Here is a 19,802-nt window from a genome sequence, read left to right on the forward strand (position 1 = left end):
CCATAGAGTTTTAAAAGCTGTGTGTGTGTGTGTGTGTGTGTGTGTATTTAAAGCATATAGAAGTCATTTGTGGGTGTGTGTGGAGGTAGTTCGATAATGTTGTTAAAGAAATTTACACACACACACACACACACACACACACACACACACACTCCACGTCCCTCGAGACAAAGGATCTCAGAAGTCATTGGGTTAATTTGGGTCAGTGTCAGTGTCTCCTAAACCAATAAAGAATTTTCCCTTGCTTTGAACTCTTGAAAGGAAGTACTTACACAGGTACAGGTTGACTAGTTGTCGCTCCCCTCAGCAAAATGTCACTTTAAGGGCATTTTCAATGATTAAAAATAGCTCGTAGCAGAGCCCCACAGATGCATGAACAAATTGAGGGGGACATAAACCTTTCTATCCGGCAGCGTTGTGACAGAAAGCCACTTGAGTGTCTAATGGGCAGGCGTTAACTGATGGTGGAGACTGCCACCTAGAGAAAGGTGTCTCAGGCACCTCAAATGAAAATCAGGTCAGGAAACCTTAGGATGCAGGTGTGTTTGGAGTTGAGCAGCTCAGAGCCTCTGAGGCACGTGGCCTTCCTGCTAGTCTATTTGCTAGCCCTTATCTTAAGTAAACACCCAAGGGCTCATGTTGTGCATTTGAAATCTCTCCCTGTGAGGGGAGAAGAGGCCTTCCTGGACCCATGCTCATCGAGGCATATTCATAACCAATCTGTACTTTCCTCCCAGGGCAGCGGGCACTGAGGGAGTTGTTGAGTGTCAGGGTCTATTTGTGTTATTTTGATTAGCCCCAACCTGGCAGGAGCTTATTTTCCTTCTAATGACCTCATGCTGTGAGGCGACAGCTTCGAAGGGAAGTGCTTGGGTCTGAGGGGAAGGGGAATCCAGGAACATTTCTGTATACTGAAAGACGAGGGACCAGGCAGGACCTGGGTAAGTAAGGAAATGCAGGGTCTTAATTAGATTTAAGTGTTCTTGAAAGTATCTTTCCTCGAGAAAGCCCTGCACAGCCTTGTCAGAAACAGCTCAAATCCACCCACTCCCCAAATGCAAACTTGCCAAGAATCCTTTTGTTATGGTATTTGGGATGGAAGTAATAGATGATATTAAAAACAAAACAACAACCATTAATCCCCGTATCCAAACTATCGATTGGATCATTAAATCATCTCTCTTTGTCTATCAGCTGAGAAAACTGCAGTCACTCATAAAGATGGACTGGCTGGAAAGAAGTATGGGGAGGAGTCGAGAGGTTAATGGGGAGTGAAAATAATCAAAATACATTCTATTAATGTGTAGAAATATATTTGACCTGTTATGTGTAATTAATATAAGCTAAGAGAAACTTTGGAAAATCAGTTATTTGAGTCTCAGAATAGGATAAGAATTCTCTAAAGAATGATTTTTTGCTTGGTAGCTTGTTAAATCACATACCGGTCTTAGTTCTTCTTTGGGTTTTGTGGTAAATCTTTGGTTTGCTCCTGTCAGAGGTATGCTTCTTTTATTTTCTTGACATATGTACAGTTTAAAAACAACGTCCTGGTTTACTTTGTAGCTTGTGAATTAATGTGGAAGAGATGCCTGCAGGTGCCTGCCCAAGTCTCTGAACTGGCTTGGATTAACCCCTACTGTGCATCCATTTCAAACTCCCCCTCCTCCCTCTCTAGGAAAAAAAAAAGAGAAAGAAAAACACCCAACCTCTTCTTTCTCATCCACTCCGGTTTTCTTTGTGTCTCCTGCACCCTGCCAGGCAGGTGTCAGAACCCTGAATGAGGGTAAATGCCCCGTTGATGGATTCCACAGATGGAGCGTGGAAATCGCTAGAATAGGACTCAGCCACAGGCCATTTCTTGGGATCCAACAAAAGCCTCCAAATAAGTCAACAAAAATCTCAAAGATCACAAAGGGAAAATGTCATTTGTCATTTACTCTGGGTCCGTGAGGGAGTATCAGTCTTGCTTCGTTCCTGACTTTCACCCGAGGAAACACAGGAGAGGTCATTCACGTCTCTCTCAGTGTACAGGGGCTACTGCAGATCTGAAAACCGCTTGCTGGCCCACGGAGCCGCAAAACTCAAAGCACCGGAGACTCTGCAGTCAGCCAAGGGGCTGTTAGCAAAGTTGGAGCCAGTCTGCTAAAGACTGCAGAATACACCATAGTCGCCTTCAGACACAGTGTGAAATAGTTCAGGAAGGATTCTTGTTTTTATCTTGTCCTTTATCAGTGGACTAAAAAAGGGACAAGTTTCATCCTGAAAGAAGAATGCGGGGGTCTGGTCTGGGGCCATCTTAGGGACATAAAGGATGACTAGAAAGCTGGGCCCCCAGAAATATCCCCACCTTCTCCCTTGTCTGTAAATCCCATTGTATTATATCTAGGGCAAACCTAGAGTTTAAATGGCTGTCATGTTTTGAGTCTTTAATTATTCAAATAAAAGGGCTTGCTGGGAAGAATGACAGTGTGCCAAATGCATGCCTGTGAATTACTTTGTTTCTGCATCTTTTTTTCCTGTCTCCCATCTCTGAATTATATTTGTCTGGAAACCAATAATTAGGGAATTCCACGTGACTAAATCCCTATAAAATTGAGGCAAGATTTCATGTATAATAGTGTTAACTAGGGTGAAATATTTCCCGAGGCTACTGAAGAGGTCACTAGGGGTTAAGGGACAAAGACACACTCTCTAATTCTCTAATTCCGTCTTTAATTAAACTTCATGGTTAGGCCACTGGTGGTAATACTTTCGCCTTCTCTTCCTGGTTTGATTTGTTTCTGCAGGAAGAATTTGTCTTCCTGTGGGGTGTGATGGTTGTCTCATTCTTCCATTCTTTTTTAGTAATGACACTCATTTGCCCAAGTTCAACCTTAAGAGTTCATGTGAAATCAACGGGATAACTGAAAATTCTCCTCTGAAAGCATAAAATTAGCTGGAGGTAGACAAAGACAGTGGATTTCTAAAAATGCTAAGTTGAAACAGCCAGTTGCCCAGGGAAGGTTATGCTTTCCAAAAGTCCTGGTTTTTTATTTGTTTGTTTTGCTGACTATAGCTGCCCCTATAGATTTCAAATTCTTTATTCTTTCACTTTTCTTTTGAAGGACTGTACAGCTCTTGATAGCCTTTCACCAAGTTCATAATAATAATAATAATAATGATAATAATAATAATAAACCTCCCTGAAGACTGTAATAAAGATATAAAACGAATAATCCCTTCAACTGGTTGTGGCCAGTGCTGGCTTCTAACCTGGCCCTGGAGTTAGGCCCAGGAAGGGGTTTGTGATGGCTCTTAACGGAGACTGCAAGGTTAAACTGTTTTCATCTTACATCTATTCAGTATCTTGGCAAAATGGGCTTGCTTCTTAAGAATTTTATTGTTTTTAAAAAACTAGACCTTGACCTTTGAAAGAACTCAGTAAAGTTCCACTGAATGGCATTCCACCAGGAAGATCAGTGCAGTCATACCTTTCCTGTAAACTTTGGTTTGTTTCAGGGAGTTTGAAAACCAGAGAAATGGTAACAAAAGTGGCCATTAGCTAAATGATTGACACCCGAGTTGCTATTTTGGTTCTTTTCTGCTGTGCCTCTTCAAAAGGACGTGTGTGTGTGTGTGTGTGTGTGTGTGTGTGTGTGTGTGTGTGTGTGTGTGCGCGCGCGCGTGCTTATTTGGTACACACCAACTGACAAGACACAGAGCAAAGTGTGTCTTCTAAAGTCACACAGGCCTGGGTCAAATCTTTAGCTGTGTGAACTGAGTAATCCTGGGGTCCTCAGTTTCATTTGCTGTACTCAAGGCTGAGACATCTAAGCGAACCGATGTGAAAGTCAGAGGATGGATTGGGGAGGGATATTGAAAACAGAGGGAAAAAATTCATAGATGACATCAGGGTGGGGATTAAAAAAATCTGTGAGTTGTGTTAAAGGTCAAAACCATAGCATTTTCATTTTTGACTGTGCAATGCACACTGATGTGTATTTTTTAAATGAGAGCTATTCTGAAATTTGAACACTGAAAACAATCTCTTTAATGAGTCATAGAGCAAAATTTGCATGTGAAGATATCAGTGAGATTATATAGAATCTAATTTGTAGAGCATAGGAAGGTTTTGCTGAGATGTTTACCTGTCTAGTCCCCAAGTCTCTCTCTCTCTGTATGTGTATATATATCACACATGCAGACACCCACACACACTACACACATGCACATACACAGACAAACATCACACACACAGACACACACATGGACACAGACACAGACACAGGCACACACAAATAGACACACACATACAGACACACATAGAATATTCAGGAAAACCCTATAATTTCTATAAAGCTGCATTAAAAAGGCTTGTTTTCCTTTCCATATTGCATGAAGGACACCTTATACAGTTCATTCTACTAGCTTGAGTAACACAGAATATGGTTAATACATGAGTTACAAGGAAATGGTCTCTGTGTGCTGAAAAATTGGGACTTAAAGTTGAGATTTGCTCTTGGTGAAAAATGAATGATCCAAATTCACTCAATTACTGGGAGTTAGATTCTGTACAAATATTAAGTTTCATTTCTATTGAGTGATAGAAGAAATAGTAGTGTTCCATCTTAGAAAGCTAGATTTTCCTAGCTGGTCAATTAACCTTGGATTGCTGACTACACATATTTTAAAGCCCACATCCTTCTGGGTTTACAGATGGGGAGAAGTTACAATTAACTTGTAAAATTGTGGCTTTGTATTGCTAAAAATTATCAGTTGGTTCAAATAATTTTCCAGTAGAGAAATCAGGGATTGTTTTTCTCTCAGTCTCCTGGAATGCTATCTAGAACTTTCCACCGTTTCTTAGTGTTCAGAAGCAAAAGTAGCCATTTGCTAGTTCATTAGAGAATTTTATTTGTGGTAGAAAGATTTTCCTGTTGAATTAAAAAAATTCTGAGTCTTTTATTTGCTTCCTTGAGGTGATTCCTGAACACACACACAGACACAGACACACATGCAGACCCTCACAGATACAGACACACATCTCCCAATCTTCTTTTGAAAAAAATTAATAATTATTCCCAAGACACATACAAGTATACAAATGCTTAGAAAAACTTTGAAAGTATTTTTTAAGAACTTATAGACCCACCCAAACGGGCAAACAGAGAGCAGCAGACTCTCCATCTTAGAGAAGTAGATTAGCAGAGAAATCAGTATTAGGAAAAAAAAATTGAAAATTTGTCATGCACTTTCATTATTTCAACTTGCAATTATCAAGCACCTACTGTGTGCCAAGTCCTCAGCATGAGCAAGTTAGGGAGAAGGCCTTGACTACACAGAGTTTATTTGCTGGGGATATTGATCGTTAGGTACAGCATGGTGGTCTTGACCCTCAGGATTAATTCTTGCTGTTACTTATAAATACAACCACTCTTTTTCTTCAGAAACCAGAGATGATTTTGATTAATTGACCTGACAGTGCATAGCACATCATATTTACTTGGGGGAATTTGATAACCCCAGAGAGTCCCCGAGGAAAACACGAAAATTTCCACATACCTTTTTCCTAATGGGATCATAGTAGAGTGTGATGGTGAGGGTTTAGGGTTCTCACAGGCAGAGGAAGCTTCTGGAAAGACTTTTATCTCTTGTTGACCCTTTTACCCACAGAAAGAGAAATCAGGGCAACAGAAATCTGGAATGGGAAAGGAAAATGGTCCGTGAAAATGAATTGTCTCCTTGAGGAATAGGCGATTTGTTTCTCCAGGAGTGTAGTATTTACAATTTAAACATACATATGAAAACATGATGACTGCGAATAACATGTGACAGGAAGTATTTTATATACTTGGAAATTTTGAGAGGTAAAGAGATAATATGGAGTATTTGCTAGAAGTTGTTCTTCGATTGCTATGACCTGAGATTGGGTCAGATATTCAAAGGGCTTAGTTCCAACTACTGAATCCCAAAATGCCAACCTGTGTTTCTCGGAGACCTCTGAGTGATTCTCCTGGTCCATACTCCCGAGAAACACTGTTCTAAAACTGGGTACAAATCATTGCTTTGCTGTTTGTCTCACTTTTATCAAGTAGATGTTCACATAGGTTTTTATTGGGGTAACACATGACTGTTTTATTTTTCATGTTGCTTTAAAACATTATCACAGTTAAAGGAAGTCAGTTTTTAAAGTTAATGCCTAAAATAGGATCTATCTCAAATGAAACAATCTTATATTAAATTAGGTGAGGGTAAGTTGAAAAAACATACACATGACATAACACACACTAAATGCACTGTGTATGTATGTTTTGTTTTTATGTGAAGTGCTTTTGTTTACAGGTGCATCTTCTTAGATTTTCATATTGGGTGGCTAATTTGCTGCTTCTTTATTTCAAATCTTTAGGTGTGCATCAAATATAGAATTATTAAAATAATAGAAAACTTATAACTACACCAAGGGATTTACTTCACCTCCTGGGAAGTTTATAATTTGTGCTAAAATTCTGTTGGATAGAATTAGGATTGATCATAAGAAATTAGAAGCACTGGGGACAGGCGGAGGGCTCCAAGGTCTGACAACTTGAGTTTGATCTTCAGGACCCACATGGTGGATGGAGAAAACTGACTCCCAAAAGTTGGCCTCTGACTTCCTTATGTGTGCTGTTGCTCTAACTCTCTTTTCCCCAACTCCAAATACATAAAATTATAAAAAAATAAAAAGAGGCCGGGAGTTGGTGGCGCATGCCTTTAATCCCTGCACTCGGGAGGCTGAGGCAGGTGTAACTGTGTGAGTTCTAGGCCAGCCTGGTCTACAGAGTGAGTTCCAGGACAGCCTCCAAAACAATACAGAGAAACCCTGTCTCAAAAAACCAAAATAAATGAATAAATAAAAATAAAAAGAGCTAAGATCAGTAACTTGGAATGATAGTATATACTTATAATTCCAACTGTCTGGAAGCTGAGGCAGGAATATTATGAATTGGATGCCAGCTTGGACTACACATTGCATTTGAAGCTAGCTTTGGCGGAGTAGTTGAACCCTATGTCAAAGCAACAACACTAACAAAATTAGAAGTGTAGAACACATGATATTTTCTTATTGTCTGATCCTACCAGCCTGAGTTGCAAATAAATTACTTTGATGTTTATAAAAATTATCTTCGTTGTTTGTATATATGGTTGTGTGTGCATGCATGCATCTGTGTATGTGTGTATTTGCATACTTACATGTCACGTGCGTATGTGGAGGTCAGAGGACAACTTTGTAGAATCACTTTTCTCCTTTCATGTTGACGTGGGTCTTGGAGATCAAACTCAGGCTGTCAGGCTTGTGTGGCAAGTGCCTTTAGCCACTGGACCATCTCGGCACCCCAACCTTGATGATGACATGAAGAAGCTGCAGGTTTTCCGCTGGTGTGCCCGTTGCTACAGCACATCTCAATCCCTTCTCCGAAGGCCCCCAGCTCTTTGGGGGATATTTGAATGTGCTCAGGAGCAAAGCCACTGTGTCTCAGACTCTGTCCCTTGTCCACTGTCTGGTAAGGGCAGCTCTCCTGCTCAGTGTCCTAGTCTTGCATGTCTTTGGATCACAGAAGCTTCTCTCCAGAGATTAACCGGTGCTCGGTTATGGGAATGGATAATTTGCTATGGAGGCACTAACACTTTTAGTGGATACAAGGAGAATCCTGTACTGTCTCTTTCCCCATCAACTGATGGCCTAGAAATGGCACCACTGGTGTCCCACACTTTTCAAGCCCTTCTTGTAGCTTCTTCCTTTCAGAATTCAGATCTTGCTTTTATGGGAGAAGTGGATTGTTCATTCCATTTCTGTTTCACTCTCTGGTCCCCACTTCTTTTTCTAGTCACCTGCATATTAAATTGTAAATCTTTACCCCACCCCCACTAATATAAAAAACACATAGGTTGCTTGGAAAAGAGTCACAGTAGGGTCAGCTTCAGGGTCTTTGGTCCTGTGCAGTCGTGCAGGGTCCTGAGAAGGCTCTAAGCACTGGTTAATGCTCTCCTGAAATTTGGAATAACTTTTGAACAAGGGCCTACCCTTCCCTTTTTGCCCTGGGCTCCTGAAGTCAGGCAGCTAATCCAGACTGCTACCCTGCCTCAGCAGAGACTCAGGCTTTGAAATTCTCTATAGGGTTGCTTCACCAGGCAGCGTCTCCCTTTTGGATTAATTTTTTAGATTACCATTAACAAACAGAAATTCTCTTTAAAGCGTTTCCCAGTGTCTGGCAATGAGAGTTACTGATATTTTTTATATATAGGATCATTGAAGCCTATAGTATATGGGAATCCTGCAATAGTTTGCTATTACTCATTATTTTTAGATACCAAATCAATTTTAAAGTGTTTCTAATAACAACTTTTCGAACATAAAGGCTAATAGTGTATTATTTTAAAATTAAAATTTAAAGCTAGCATACAAAATAATGGGTTTCATTATGGCATTTTTCTTTTTCTTTTTAAATATTCTTATTTTTATTTTGTGTGCATTGGTGTTTTACCTGCATGTATGTCTGTGTGAGGGTGTTAGATCTTGGAGTTACAGACAGTTGTGAGTTGCCTTGTGGATGCTGGGAATTAAACCCAGGTCCTCTGGAAGAGCAGACTGGGCTCTTAACCACTGAGCCAACTCTTCAGCTCCCATTATGGCATTTTCCAGACAAACATGTTGTTAATCTCTCATTTGTTCTCCTCCACCATTAGTAAGAATTTATCAGAAAACAAATTAAAAGCTGGATATGGTGGCACACATCTGAAATCCCAGTCCTTGGATAGAATGAGGCAAGATTTTAAGTTCAAGGCCAGCCTGGGCTACGTAGGGAGACCATGTTTCATCTATTACATAGACAGATGTTAAGCGAGGGCTGTGGAAACAGAACAAGACAAATCCTTGTTGAGCTCAGAATAACAGATACCCAGGAGGGGTTTCTGCATGGAGACAGAGTACGGGAGGGTCCTACATATCATTTAATAGACCTATAGTGTTATGTGGAGGGGCTTGGTGTCCCTGAGGTGACAGTAAGGAAAGTACTTCAGACTTGCAGTCGCTGCGGCTGAGGAGACTTGCTTTTTGATTTAATTTTACCATGTTTTGTTTCCCCTGCTGTGTTTTTAGCCTCAGCGCCTCAGTCGGACGAAGGCTCCGACATTGACTCTGAACCTGATTTACCCCTCAAGAGGAAGCAGCGCAGGAGTAGGACCACCTTCACTGCCGAGCAGCTAGAGGAACTGGAACGTGCTTTCGAGAGAACCCACTACCCAGACATTTACACCAGGGAGGAGCTGGCCCAGAGGGCGAAGCTTACAGAGGCCCGTGTGCAGGTACGGATGCCCAGATGTCAGAGACTTCCTCAGATCTAGGGGGTGACCCACCCTCCCCAACCCCCTACCGCGTGTGTGCAGGAGTCTCCTCTTGGGAAACATTTCTGTTGTTTGGTGATGGGTTCTCACTAAGTAGCCCAGGATGGTGTGGACTCTTAAACCTCCTGCCTCAGCCTCTTGAGTGCTGGGCTTATATAGAGAGATACAACACAACACACCTGAAAAGTGTTTGAGATAAAAAACAAAACAACAACAACAACAAAACACTAGCATCAGTGCTTAGAGTGAACGCATATCTGCAGGCTTCAGTTATTGCTACAAGGTTACATTTTTGGCACACAGAAGTTCATGTCATTCCTGTGCACTCATCCTTGTAGTATCCTGATTGTGTACCCAGAAACTATGTGACTGTTGAGGGTGATCCCAGATTAACAGCAAACATATTTTGAGTGGTTATTTTGCACCAGGCACTATTTTAAGTCTTGCATTTCACGTGGATTAACTCATAAATCATCGCTAAAACCATTGGTTGACATAGTTACTATCCCCAATCTATTGATAAGGAAGCAGCAATGTCAGCTAGTTAAATAATTACCTAAGCTAGCATTGCTGCCTGCTAGCACAGAAACCACCGGATCTCTCATGCTTCGTCAGTCGCCTTTCCATTAGGAAAATGTGCAGAAGTGCGTAGGGTAGTCCTTCCATTTACAGATTATACAGTTTGGAAGCAATTATATTATTTTCAGATCATTGTGATATCTGATTTTGGACATCAACTTGGCACATCTAGGAAGAGGGATATGTCCAATTGAGGAATTGCCTCTATCAGATTGGTCTATGGGTATGTCTGTGGCACATTATCTTGATTGCTAATTGTTGTAGGAATCTAGCCACTGTGGATGGTGCCATCCCTAGGCAAGTGGTCCTAGGTTGTTCAAGAAAACAGGTTGGGCATGAGCCAGAGGCATTAAGCCAGTAAGCAGTGTTCTTCCGTGGTCCCTACTTCAGCTCTTGTCTCCAAGCCCATGCCTTGGCTTCCTTGAGTGCATGATGGACTGTAAAGCATGAATGAATAAGTCTTTTCCTCCCCAAATTTTTGGTTGTGATTATCATGGCAACACAAAGAAAATTAGGACAATCATATCTAATACTCTTTCATTTTTTTACATGACTCTGTGTGTATGTGTGTGAGTGATGTGTGCTTGTGTGATGTGTCTGGGTATGTGGTGTGTTTGTGTGGTGTGCTTGTGTATGTGGTGTATATGTCGTGTGTGTGTAGTGTGTGTGGTGTATGTGTATGTGGTATGTGTGATTGTGTGGTGTGTATGTGTGGTGTGAATGCATGTGTGTTTGTGTGCTATGTGGTGTGTGTTCTGTGTGGTGTGTGTGCTGTGTGCTGTGTGTGTGTGTGTGTTCTGTGAGTGTGTGTCACATGTGGAGGTCAGAGGACAACTTGTGGGATTCAGTTTATCTTTCCTCCGTGTGGGTTCTAGGGATTGAACTCATATCAAGCTTGGTTTCAAGCACCTTTAGCCAGCTGAGTCATTTTTCAAGCCCTGAGTTATCTTTTGAACTCTTAGGTGAGCTTCTAGAAGGGGTTATTTAAGTTACTACATCTCTCTTGAGTGTTTTCATAACCGGTGGTGAACTTTCACTTCAATTTTTGGGTACATTACCAAGACTAAGGTATTTCCAGAATGCCTTGTCATCCCAGAAGTTGATTTTCTCTATCTGGAAGTGCCATGTGACACTGGCATTTCATGGTCAAAGTCAGGCTGGTACTTTGGCCATGAGCTACCCAGCTGTTGACACAACACTTTCACCTATGCACTACATTACTTGTCTATTGAAACAGCGTCTTCAGCTGCTGAGTCTAGGGAGTGGAATTGCTTTACTTAGCCTTCCATATGATCTGTCATCCCAGAACAGTCAAGGAGTAAAGAGATGGACTAGTAGTTCTCTCCAGGAACTACTAGTCCAATAGGGATAATGAAGTCACCACACAAATAATCATAACAAACAAACAAACAAGCAAACAAGGCAGATGTGTCAAGTACAGATAGAAATGCATCATGTGGGTAGAGATAAAGAAAAGATGAGATCTTGGAGAAAATAAGAAAAATACCAAATATTTATCGGTCAGAGCCAGGGAGGGGAACATATTAATCCTAGGGCACAACAAAGGGACAAAGTTTGAAGTACCTGGGCTGCATGTGAGATGACCACTCAGTTTTCCATCCAGGCATTCTGGAGAGACCAGGGACTAGTCTCTTCTGGTTGGAGCATCAACAGAGGAAGGGCAGAAGAAGGGATGGGTGCAGAGCCAGGCCTAGGGTATCCTGTGAAGGCTTAGCTGTCATGCTATCTGGCTTACATTCACAAAGAACACTGGGGTCTGTGGCAAGTAGATCATGGCGTTGGCAAGGATGGGATGATGGTGAAAGTATTCTGTGGCAGAAGGTAGGCAGCTGTCATGTAAGCCAGAGGTGGGTTGGAAGGGTGAAGGGAAGAGTCAGGGACATACCAGGCTTCTCGAGACTGATAATTTAACATTGGAAGTATTAAACTGGGGAGATTGCTCAGTGGTTAAGGCACTTGCTGAGCAAGCATGAGGTCTATAGCCAGGATCCCCAGAACTCATGTAGATGCTGTTGGGTATGGTGGCATGTCTAGAATTTCAGCCCCAGAGGGAGGAGACAGGGCATCACCACAGAAAGCTGGTTGGCACCAGACTAGTCCTATTGACCAGCTTTTCAACTGAGAGATATTACCTCAGTGAATAAAGCAGAAGAGATTGAAGACGATTCGGAACATTAGTGTTGAACTTTCACATGACTTCTCCATGTGAAACACACACACACACACACACACACTGAGACAGAGAGAGAGAGACAGAAAGAGAGACAGAGAATGGGATGGTTGAATTGCACAGGAGACAAACCATGACCGTGACCAGGATGCTTTTACTCTGTATCCTAGTGAAACGGGTTGAGGGCATCAATAGTTCTCTTATGCTGTAATACTATAACCACAGATATAACGTGCATCAAGAGTCATATCACATCTATTTTGCTTCTGTTATTGTGATTGCCCCACTTAAATGCAAGATGAGATCCAGTGATTTCCCATTTAGCTCTTGCGCTTCATGAAGAGTGAAAATCTGAAGCATGCTCATCCTTGTTGTATCTCATTCTTGCCTTTGTTAAAAACGAAGGAGGAGACAGAATAAGTTTCAAACCCACATAGCTTGTACAGTCCCCAACATTCTCATCTGGCTCAGTGAAGTCCAGAGCACAATAATAATAGCCTATTAACTTTCAGAGGACATGGGATCAAACCAATAAAGAGTGGTTTATATATTTCTATATGGTCACCTCCCCTCCAAAGCAGGGCCCTCATTAAAGTAACAGCTGTCTTAATGTGGCTTTAACCCGGTGACTCTTTACATTCCTTATGGCTTCTTTAGTTCCCTTGAGACACATCATGTCTTGCACCAGGCTATGATCTATAGCCTAACAAATTCCCTAGAACAACCAGCATATGGATCTTTTACTTAACCCAGCAGGAAAAAGAAGCAAGCAGTTAATCACTGATTAAAATGCCAGCATAAAATGCTGGAGTCCTTGGGAAGAGCTGGGAAAGCGGTAGCTAAGTCAACTCACTTTGAATGATAGCCAGAGAGTGTGAGTTACTTTAATTTGGGGGCACCTGGGAGAAACCAAACCTCAAACCCTCAAAGCCCAAACCATGTCTACATTTCGTGTTTTAGACCTTTGAGGAAAAATATTTCCAGTCTCTTCTGGATAGAGATGAAACTAAACCTACGATAACTTAGGTCTTTTCAGGGTTGCATAGAAATTCATTTGGACACTTGTGTTCCTCGCTGCCAGATCTGAGCACACAGCAAGCTAAGGTTCTCTGTTGTGCAGCAAAGGCTCTGTCTAGAAATAATGTCAGAAGAAGAGGAAGAAGGAAAGAGGAATCAGAAAAAAAGAAAAACAAAAACAAAGACAGAGTATTTGCTGCATTCTTTGGGTAGATGTTCAAAAGCAAACAATGGGAACATGAAGGTTTTATTGAGACAGAATTACTTGCAAATATTTATGGCATGCAACATGTTAGTATTTCATCTCAGAAAGAAGTAGGCGAGTTTCTTACTGTCAAGAGGAGAGAAGACATGAAGGACAGGTAACCGTGGAAACAGCATCTGACCAGGAGATAGGAGGTGTCATTTTTGGTCCCAGTTTGCCAAGAGTGTCTTGTTTGTGTATGCACGTGTGTCTGTCATCTGTCTGTCTGCTTAGACAAATTTTAGCTTTGGACAGTGTCTCAGGATTTCATATTTTCAAATATCATCTCCCCCATATCCCTGAACTGAAAGCTACCGTTCAGTGGTTATGAGCACTCGGTACCCTTGCAGGGGACCCCGATTCAGTCCTCAATATGTACATGGCAGCTCATTACCGTCTCTAACTCCAGTCTCAGGTGATTCAGGGCCGTTTTTTGACTTCTTGGACACCAGGCACACGTGCGGTGCACAGATATACAGGCAGGCAAAATATCCATGCAATACATAAAATAAAACAAAATAAGAAAAAGGAAAAAAACCCTATTAGGCAACAAGATCTTGCAGAACCTTCTGCAGTAGAAGTTTGGGATTCCTAGAAGAGCCCAAAGGAGTCTTAAAGTCACCTAACACATCTTTACAGTTTAGAAGGTAGGATAGGTATAGAAAACCCTGACTCCTGAATGTAACAAAATTATAGTCACCTGCCACTTTCGCAAGGATCTTCCTCTTGATGCGAGAAGATGCATGTGACTGGGCTTGGATGTGTCCATGGACCTGTGACACGTGTGATGACATGGCTGTCCTCCTCCTCTGCCTGCTCTCCCTCCATATGTAGGATGGGAGGGAGGCCTGGGGAGAACTGGCACTGGAAGGAGATGGGAGTGAATGAGAGGAACCAGCAGCATGTCCTGAAGTTACCTACTTGGCCTACACTCTCCTTGGCCTGGTAACAGTACACATCACAGAAGCTAGTGTTCAGTGAAGCATTTTACAATCCAGTGGAATTCTCTTTCAAATGATGGAGTATTATGCTTTCCTTCCCATTTTTCAAGTTGCATTTGAAATAACCCATCTGGAATAATGTAGGTTAGTCTGCCTTTGAGGACAAACCAAAAATGTGAACAAGTATTTTATTGATGGGTAAAATTAGGCTCACACCATGGGACAATTAGCACTAATCCATGAAACTTGGAAGCAAATTTGACCTAAGCCACCATTCAAGTCAAGCTGGCTCTCAATTATTTGAGGTGTTCTGTGGGCACTTCTCTGTTTACTCATTGGCACAAAAGGCTTTGGCTGTTGACTGCAGAGTGAAGGACACCCAAGCCAGGCTTTAATTAGGTTTTTTCACAAGAGTCCACATGAGCTTTTAATTTAATAGTATTTATTGAATGTTTAATATCTCCTAAACATCCTTTTAAGTGCTTTGTCACATGCTTGCAGTAGTTTTATGTATTTCTCATTTAGCAAATGAGAGCCAGAACTCCACAGACACTAAGCAAAGTGTTCAAGGTCAAAGCGATGGCAGGAAGGGAGCTGGGGTTTGATTTTTGACTGGTCAGCACGGTGCCTAGCTGAATAAAAAGCATTCCTGCATTTTCACTGTGGGAGTACTAACTCTCTCTACCCCAAGCCCACACTCAAGGATGAGTCTGAGCAAGTTGGTTACTTTACTCATGGAGGGAAATTTTATGAAAATTGCATTCTTATTTTGAAACCCATTATCCTTTTCATCTCATAGTTATCATGATGTTATAGGGAACTTTTTGAATGGTTTCAGTTTTACCCCAATAACTGCTGGATGCCTTAATATTATAGGAATCCACATGAAAGATCATTTTTAAACAAGTTTATTGACAGGTAAGATGAGTCAGGCTGCTATTCATCAATTGAAATAAAAGCTTTGGAGGAATATTTAATGTATTTGATATTATACAGACAATTACAGGCAATTAACTGTACATGATAGTAGACTATCAAGCAATGTATGCCTCCTGCTATCACTTGCTTAGCATGTTAGCAGTGATGGGAAAGCCAGAAGAGGTGATGTGGAGAGAATAAAATTACATTGACTTTTAGATTATAGAATTATACTTAACAGACAGTAGCTGATTTTGTAAACCTTGTTGTTTCTGCCTTATTGGCAAGGGCTTCTTGGAACAGCAAAGCTAGTTTGTTTCTGTTGCTCCGGTTACTCTTTTCAAAATATGGAGAAATATCTTCAATTTTTTTATGTGTGTGAGTATTTTGCTGTGTGAATGTCTGTGTACCACGCGAGCATCTGTGCATGAGGAGCCCAGAAAAGGGGTTTGTATTCCCTACAATTGGAATTGCAAACAGTTGTGAGCTATCACATGGGTACTGGGAATTAAACACGGGTCCTCTGCAAGAGCAGCCAGTGCTGTTAACTGCTTAGCCCCTAATAAGACAACATTTCTAATCATTGTAACAAAGTCATAAATTCTCTTGTCCTGTTGGGGATGGAACCATTCTGGGTTATGCATTCACACGATACAGTAGATTATGTGTTGATTGCCTGTTAGGAATTGATAATTCAATGCTGAGCTACAGGAGGCATCTGAGTAGAGGGATTGTTTTTCTTCTTCAGTTAAGTATAGGGTGATGACCACATTCCAGTATCCCAAAGTTGGTCAACAAAGGCATTTAAAATGAAGGTCATTTCAAGGGCAACTTTTCTTTTTCCAAGTGGAAATTGAAGACGCTTCCTGAGTTTCGAAACAGGAAGCAAAGGCTAAATCTCATTTTCAGCACAGTGTGTTTTTCCTTTAGTGATGCATCTGACTGGCATGGGTGGGTCTGGAAGCACCGAGGTTGGCATTGGCTAGATCATTAGAAACCTCTGATGAAGAGGCCAGAGACAAGCAGGTCAGTCCTCCTGGGCCTGCTTTTCTCTAGAAAGAGCTTGGATATAGGGAGCTTCAGTTTAAACGTTAGGATTATTTCTTTGGAAACTCCCAACTTCCTGTTGAAAGTTTATTTTTTTAGTAAAGGTTTGCTTCTCAACTATTTTTCTTGATTTTTTTTTATTGTAATGCTTGAATTTGAACCCGAGACATTTTACAAGCTAGGAAAATTCTTTACCGTTGAGGTATACCCCTAGTTCCTTCCTGTCAGTTGTGTTCTTTTTTAAGTTGTAGCTATAACAGGTACTATACAACAAACATAAACTTTTAAAAATAAACCTCTCATGGGTTTATGCTGTATCTCTAGTATTTACTAGTATCAGTTTGGAGAAATAAAATGAGAACAAACTTCAAATCCGTCGCCACTTAGTTTGGATTCTGTCTTTTGAGGGTAATTGTGGAAAGGGGTGAGGTTTGTTCATCAATTTGAGCAAAGATGACCTCTATGTTTCTTTTTTATTTTCTTTTTTTCCCCTAGACAGGGTTTTTCTGTGTAACAACTTTGACTGTCCTGGAACTTGCTTTGTAGACTAAACTGACCTTGAACTCACAGAGATCCACCTACCGCTGCTGGAATTAAAGGTGTGCTATCACACCTGGCTTTAGACTTCTTTACAACTTTGGTCTATGGCATTGGTAGAATGCTCTTAGACACTGTGGTATGCTGAGCTTCATGGCCATAGACGACCCTGGTCAGTCCAACCTGGCTTATTTATCCAAAGGTTATAGAAAGAAGGCAATGGGTAGAGATCTGGGCAACAGGCTTCAGCAATATGCAAGTGCAGATTTCTGAGTGCTTTATGGAGGGTGCACTGGAATTCAGGGTGGTGTCTATGTGAACGAAGTCACCTCAGGGCATCTAGGAGTTTTCTTCTTCCAGGATAGCACAGAAATCTGGAACTCTGTGGCGTGCAGTTGATTTTAAGTAAGTGATGGATCAACCTTCCTTGAACCAGAAGGGTCTTTCGAACTTGTCTCTTTATCATGTAAAGTCTGATTACAGTGGGTGGTAGGGTAAGTACTTGCAGGCATGAATTCTCACCCCTAGGCTTTTCCACTAATACAGAGGATGCCAAGCTCTGCCTTGCTTTTCTTCCCATTTCACCAGTGGCAATGTATTAAATGAAGTGAATCACTAACTCAATTACTTATCAATATGGGAAGATACTGGATTATCTTATTTTCCCCTTGGAAACATAAGGAATATTAAAAGGTAATATTTGGGGCTGGTGAGACGGCTCAGTGGGTAAAGGTGCTTGTCACCAAGCATGATGACTGAGGATGTGGGTTCACGCTCTGGAACGCATAGAGTGGAGGGCATGGACTCTTGCAGGTTATGGCCAAAGTATGTTCTAGGCAAGGACTTTTCCAGCTGAATTCTCTTTTCTTAGTCAGGCTGGTCACATCTTTATATTCACTACTGTGACCTCTATCAGGAGAGATACTCCTTATGACAATTACATCAAACTTTTTTCTTTTTTTTTTAATTTTTACATCCAACTTTTAAAATGAGCAGAAACTTTGTCCTCACTCTAAAGTTTTTCTGATACCTTAGCTTCCTAAAACAGAGCTTCTGTGTCCTATGAGCAATTCTTCTGGGCTCTGTGAAGGAGACTGCCTGAATGCCACACTCCCATTGCATCCCCTCCACCCCTTTGACTGCAAATGCTATGTGTTCCTCTGTGTTAGGTTTCAGGGAACTTTCTATAAAAATGATGAAGTTTTTGGTTGGTAGGAATCTTCTCTTGTGGTGTGGTAAATACTATGTGTGCACCCTGGAAAATTTACTCCAAGTTTTACATTTTGGTTATGCAGATTTAAATCATAGTTGGGCACGATCTTGAAGCATAATAAAAACCTGTATAACACCATTCAACACGGCAGACATTCAGTTAGATTTCTGGTTGGTAGCCTTTTCTGTTCTCCATTGACACACACGAGGAGCAGGGCTTTGAATTACTGAAAGATAGATTAATCTCCAACAGATTTTTCTGAACATAGTTGATTAGTATAATGTTCAGCACAGAGCATACCAGTACAGAATATATTGCAAAATGCTTTCCTTTTTTCTTTGAAGCTCTTCATCAGCAGCTATTGTAATTGAGATGAGTGTGATGTCTCATACTTTGAAAAATATGGTAAAATGGCTCTACTTGTATGAATTTGTGTTCAATGTGACTATCTAGAACAGTGGTTCTCAATGTGTGGGTTGTGACCTCTATGGGGGGGGGTCAAATGACCTTTTCATAAAGTTTGCCTAAGATCACCAGAAAGCACAGATATTTACACTATGATTCACAACAGTAGCAAAATTACAGTTATGAAGTAACAGCGAAAATAATTTTATGGTTGGGGGTCACCACAACATAACGAACTGTTGTATTAAAGTGTCCCAGCATTAGGAAGGATGAGAACTACTGCTCTAGGACCTATACTTACACTGATTATAGATATACAGAAATAGACTGATATGAATATAAAGCCTAAGGCTTGGTGTATATAATTGGCAAGGTCAAATTTAGGACATGAGCCATATTTGTGTATGTGGGGGTGTTCAAACGCCTCATGGACTTCCTGGAAGGCTATGATATGAGTGTGCAATGGCATTGGTGGCAGTAGTAAGGAATGCTTACTGTCCTGAGCCCTGCTTAGCAGTCTCAGCCCAGGGCCATTATCAGCTTTACTGATGCAAGTCCGCATAGGGTCCCTGCAGCCCCCTTCTTGACCCCTGACATTTAACTCTTCTTTCACCCCAACATATTACAGAAGACAGAGGGCTCTTGGTTGTATTTGCCCTGTCAGTAAGGGGCCTTTAATCTGTTTTAGCATGAAAAATTCATTAAGAATGTACTATTATTTCATCAGTGAAATCCTCAAATTTTAAATTAAATCCATAGGTCTGGTTTAGCAACCGCCGTGCAAGATGGAGGAAGCAAGCTGGGGCCAATCAACTGATGGCTTTCAACCATCTCATTCCGGGGGGATTCCCTCCCACCGCCATGCCGACCCTGCCAACATACCAGCTGTCGGAGACCTCTTACCAGCCCACGTCTATTCCACAAGGTATCTAGGAAGGAAAACAGGGTGATAAAGGTGTAACTCCCAATCGCTTCCCGTGGGCTGATTCACACAGTTAATTCTGCCTGAGATGCTGACATTGATGCTGTTGGTGTGCCAACCATGTGACATCAGTTCTCCCTGGACATATCTACCATGCCTCAGAAGTAGTATGTGCTATATTTGAATTTCTTTAGATAAAATGTGCTGTGATGAAACACTATTTCAGTGTTTAAAAAAACAAAAGAAACATGGGATCCCCCCACTCGCCTTTTGTTAAAACCTGAGCACTATATTTATATTCCTGGTTGCACTCAACTGAAGTTCAAGGGTCATAACTAGTTGCAATAGTAATTCAGGGCACGCAAGCTTTGGTAAAGTCATAATGTGTTAGGGCAAGAGGGAAATGGGATAATGTTAAATTGTAAGAC

The 19,802-nt window shown here is 41.3% G+C and overlaps 1 protein-coding gene across 1 annotated transcript in view; it reads left to right on the forward strand.

Moving 5' to 3' along the window:
- Pax3 (paired box 3) overlaps window positions 1-19,802 on the forward strand; it is a 93,361-nt gene that overhangs the window by 53,097 nt on the left and 20,462 nt on the right. Inside the window, exons 5-6 of the mRNA XM_040753248.1 lie at window positions 9,116-9,321; window positions 19,212-19,377. Coding sequence (XP_040609182.1) covers window positions 9,116-9,321; window positions 19,212-19,377 — 372 coding nt within the window. The remainder of the gene's footprint in view (window positions 1-9,115; window positions 9,322-19,211; window positions 19,378-19,802) is intronic.

The sequence above is a fragment of the Mesocricetus auratus genome, unplaced genomic scaffold (assembly GCF_017639785.1).
Source record: "Mesocricetus auratus isolate SY011 unplaced genomic scaffold, BCM_Maur_2.0 Super-Scaffold_100010, whole genome shotgun sequence".
NCBI classification, from domain to species: Eukaryota; Metazoa; Chordata; class Mammalia; order Rodentia; family Cricetidae; genus Mesocricetus; species Mesocricetus auratus.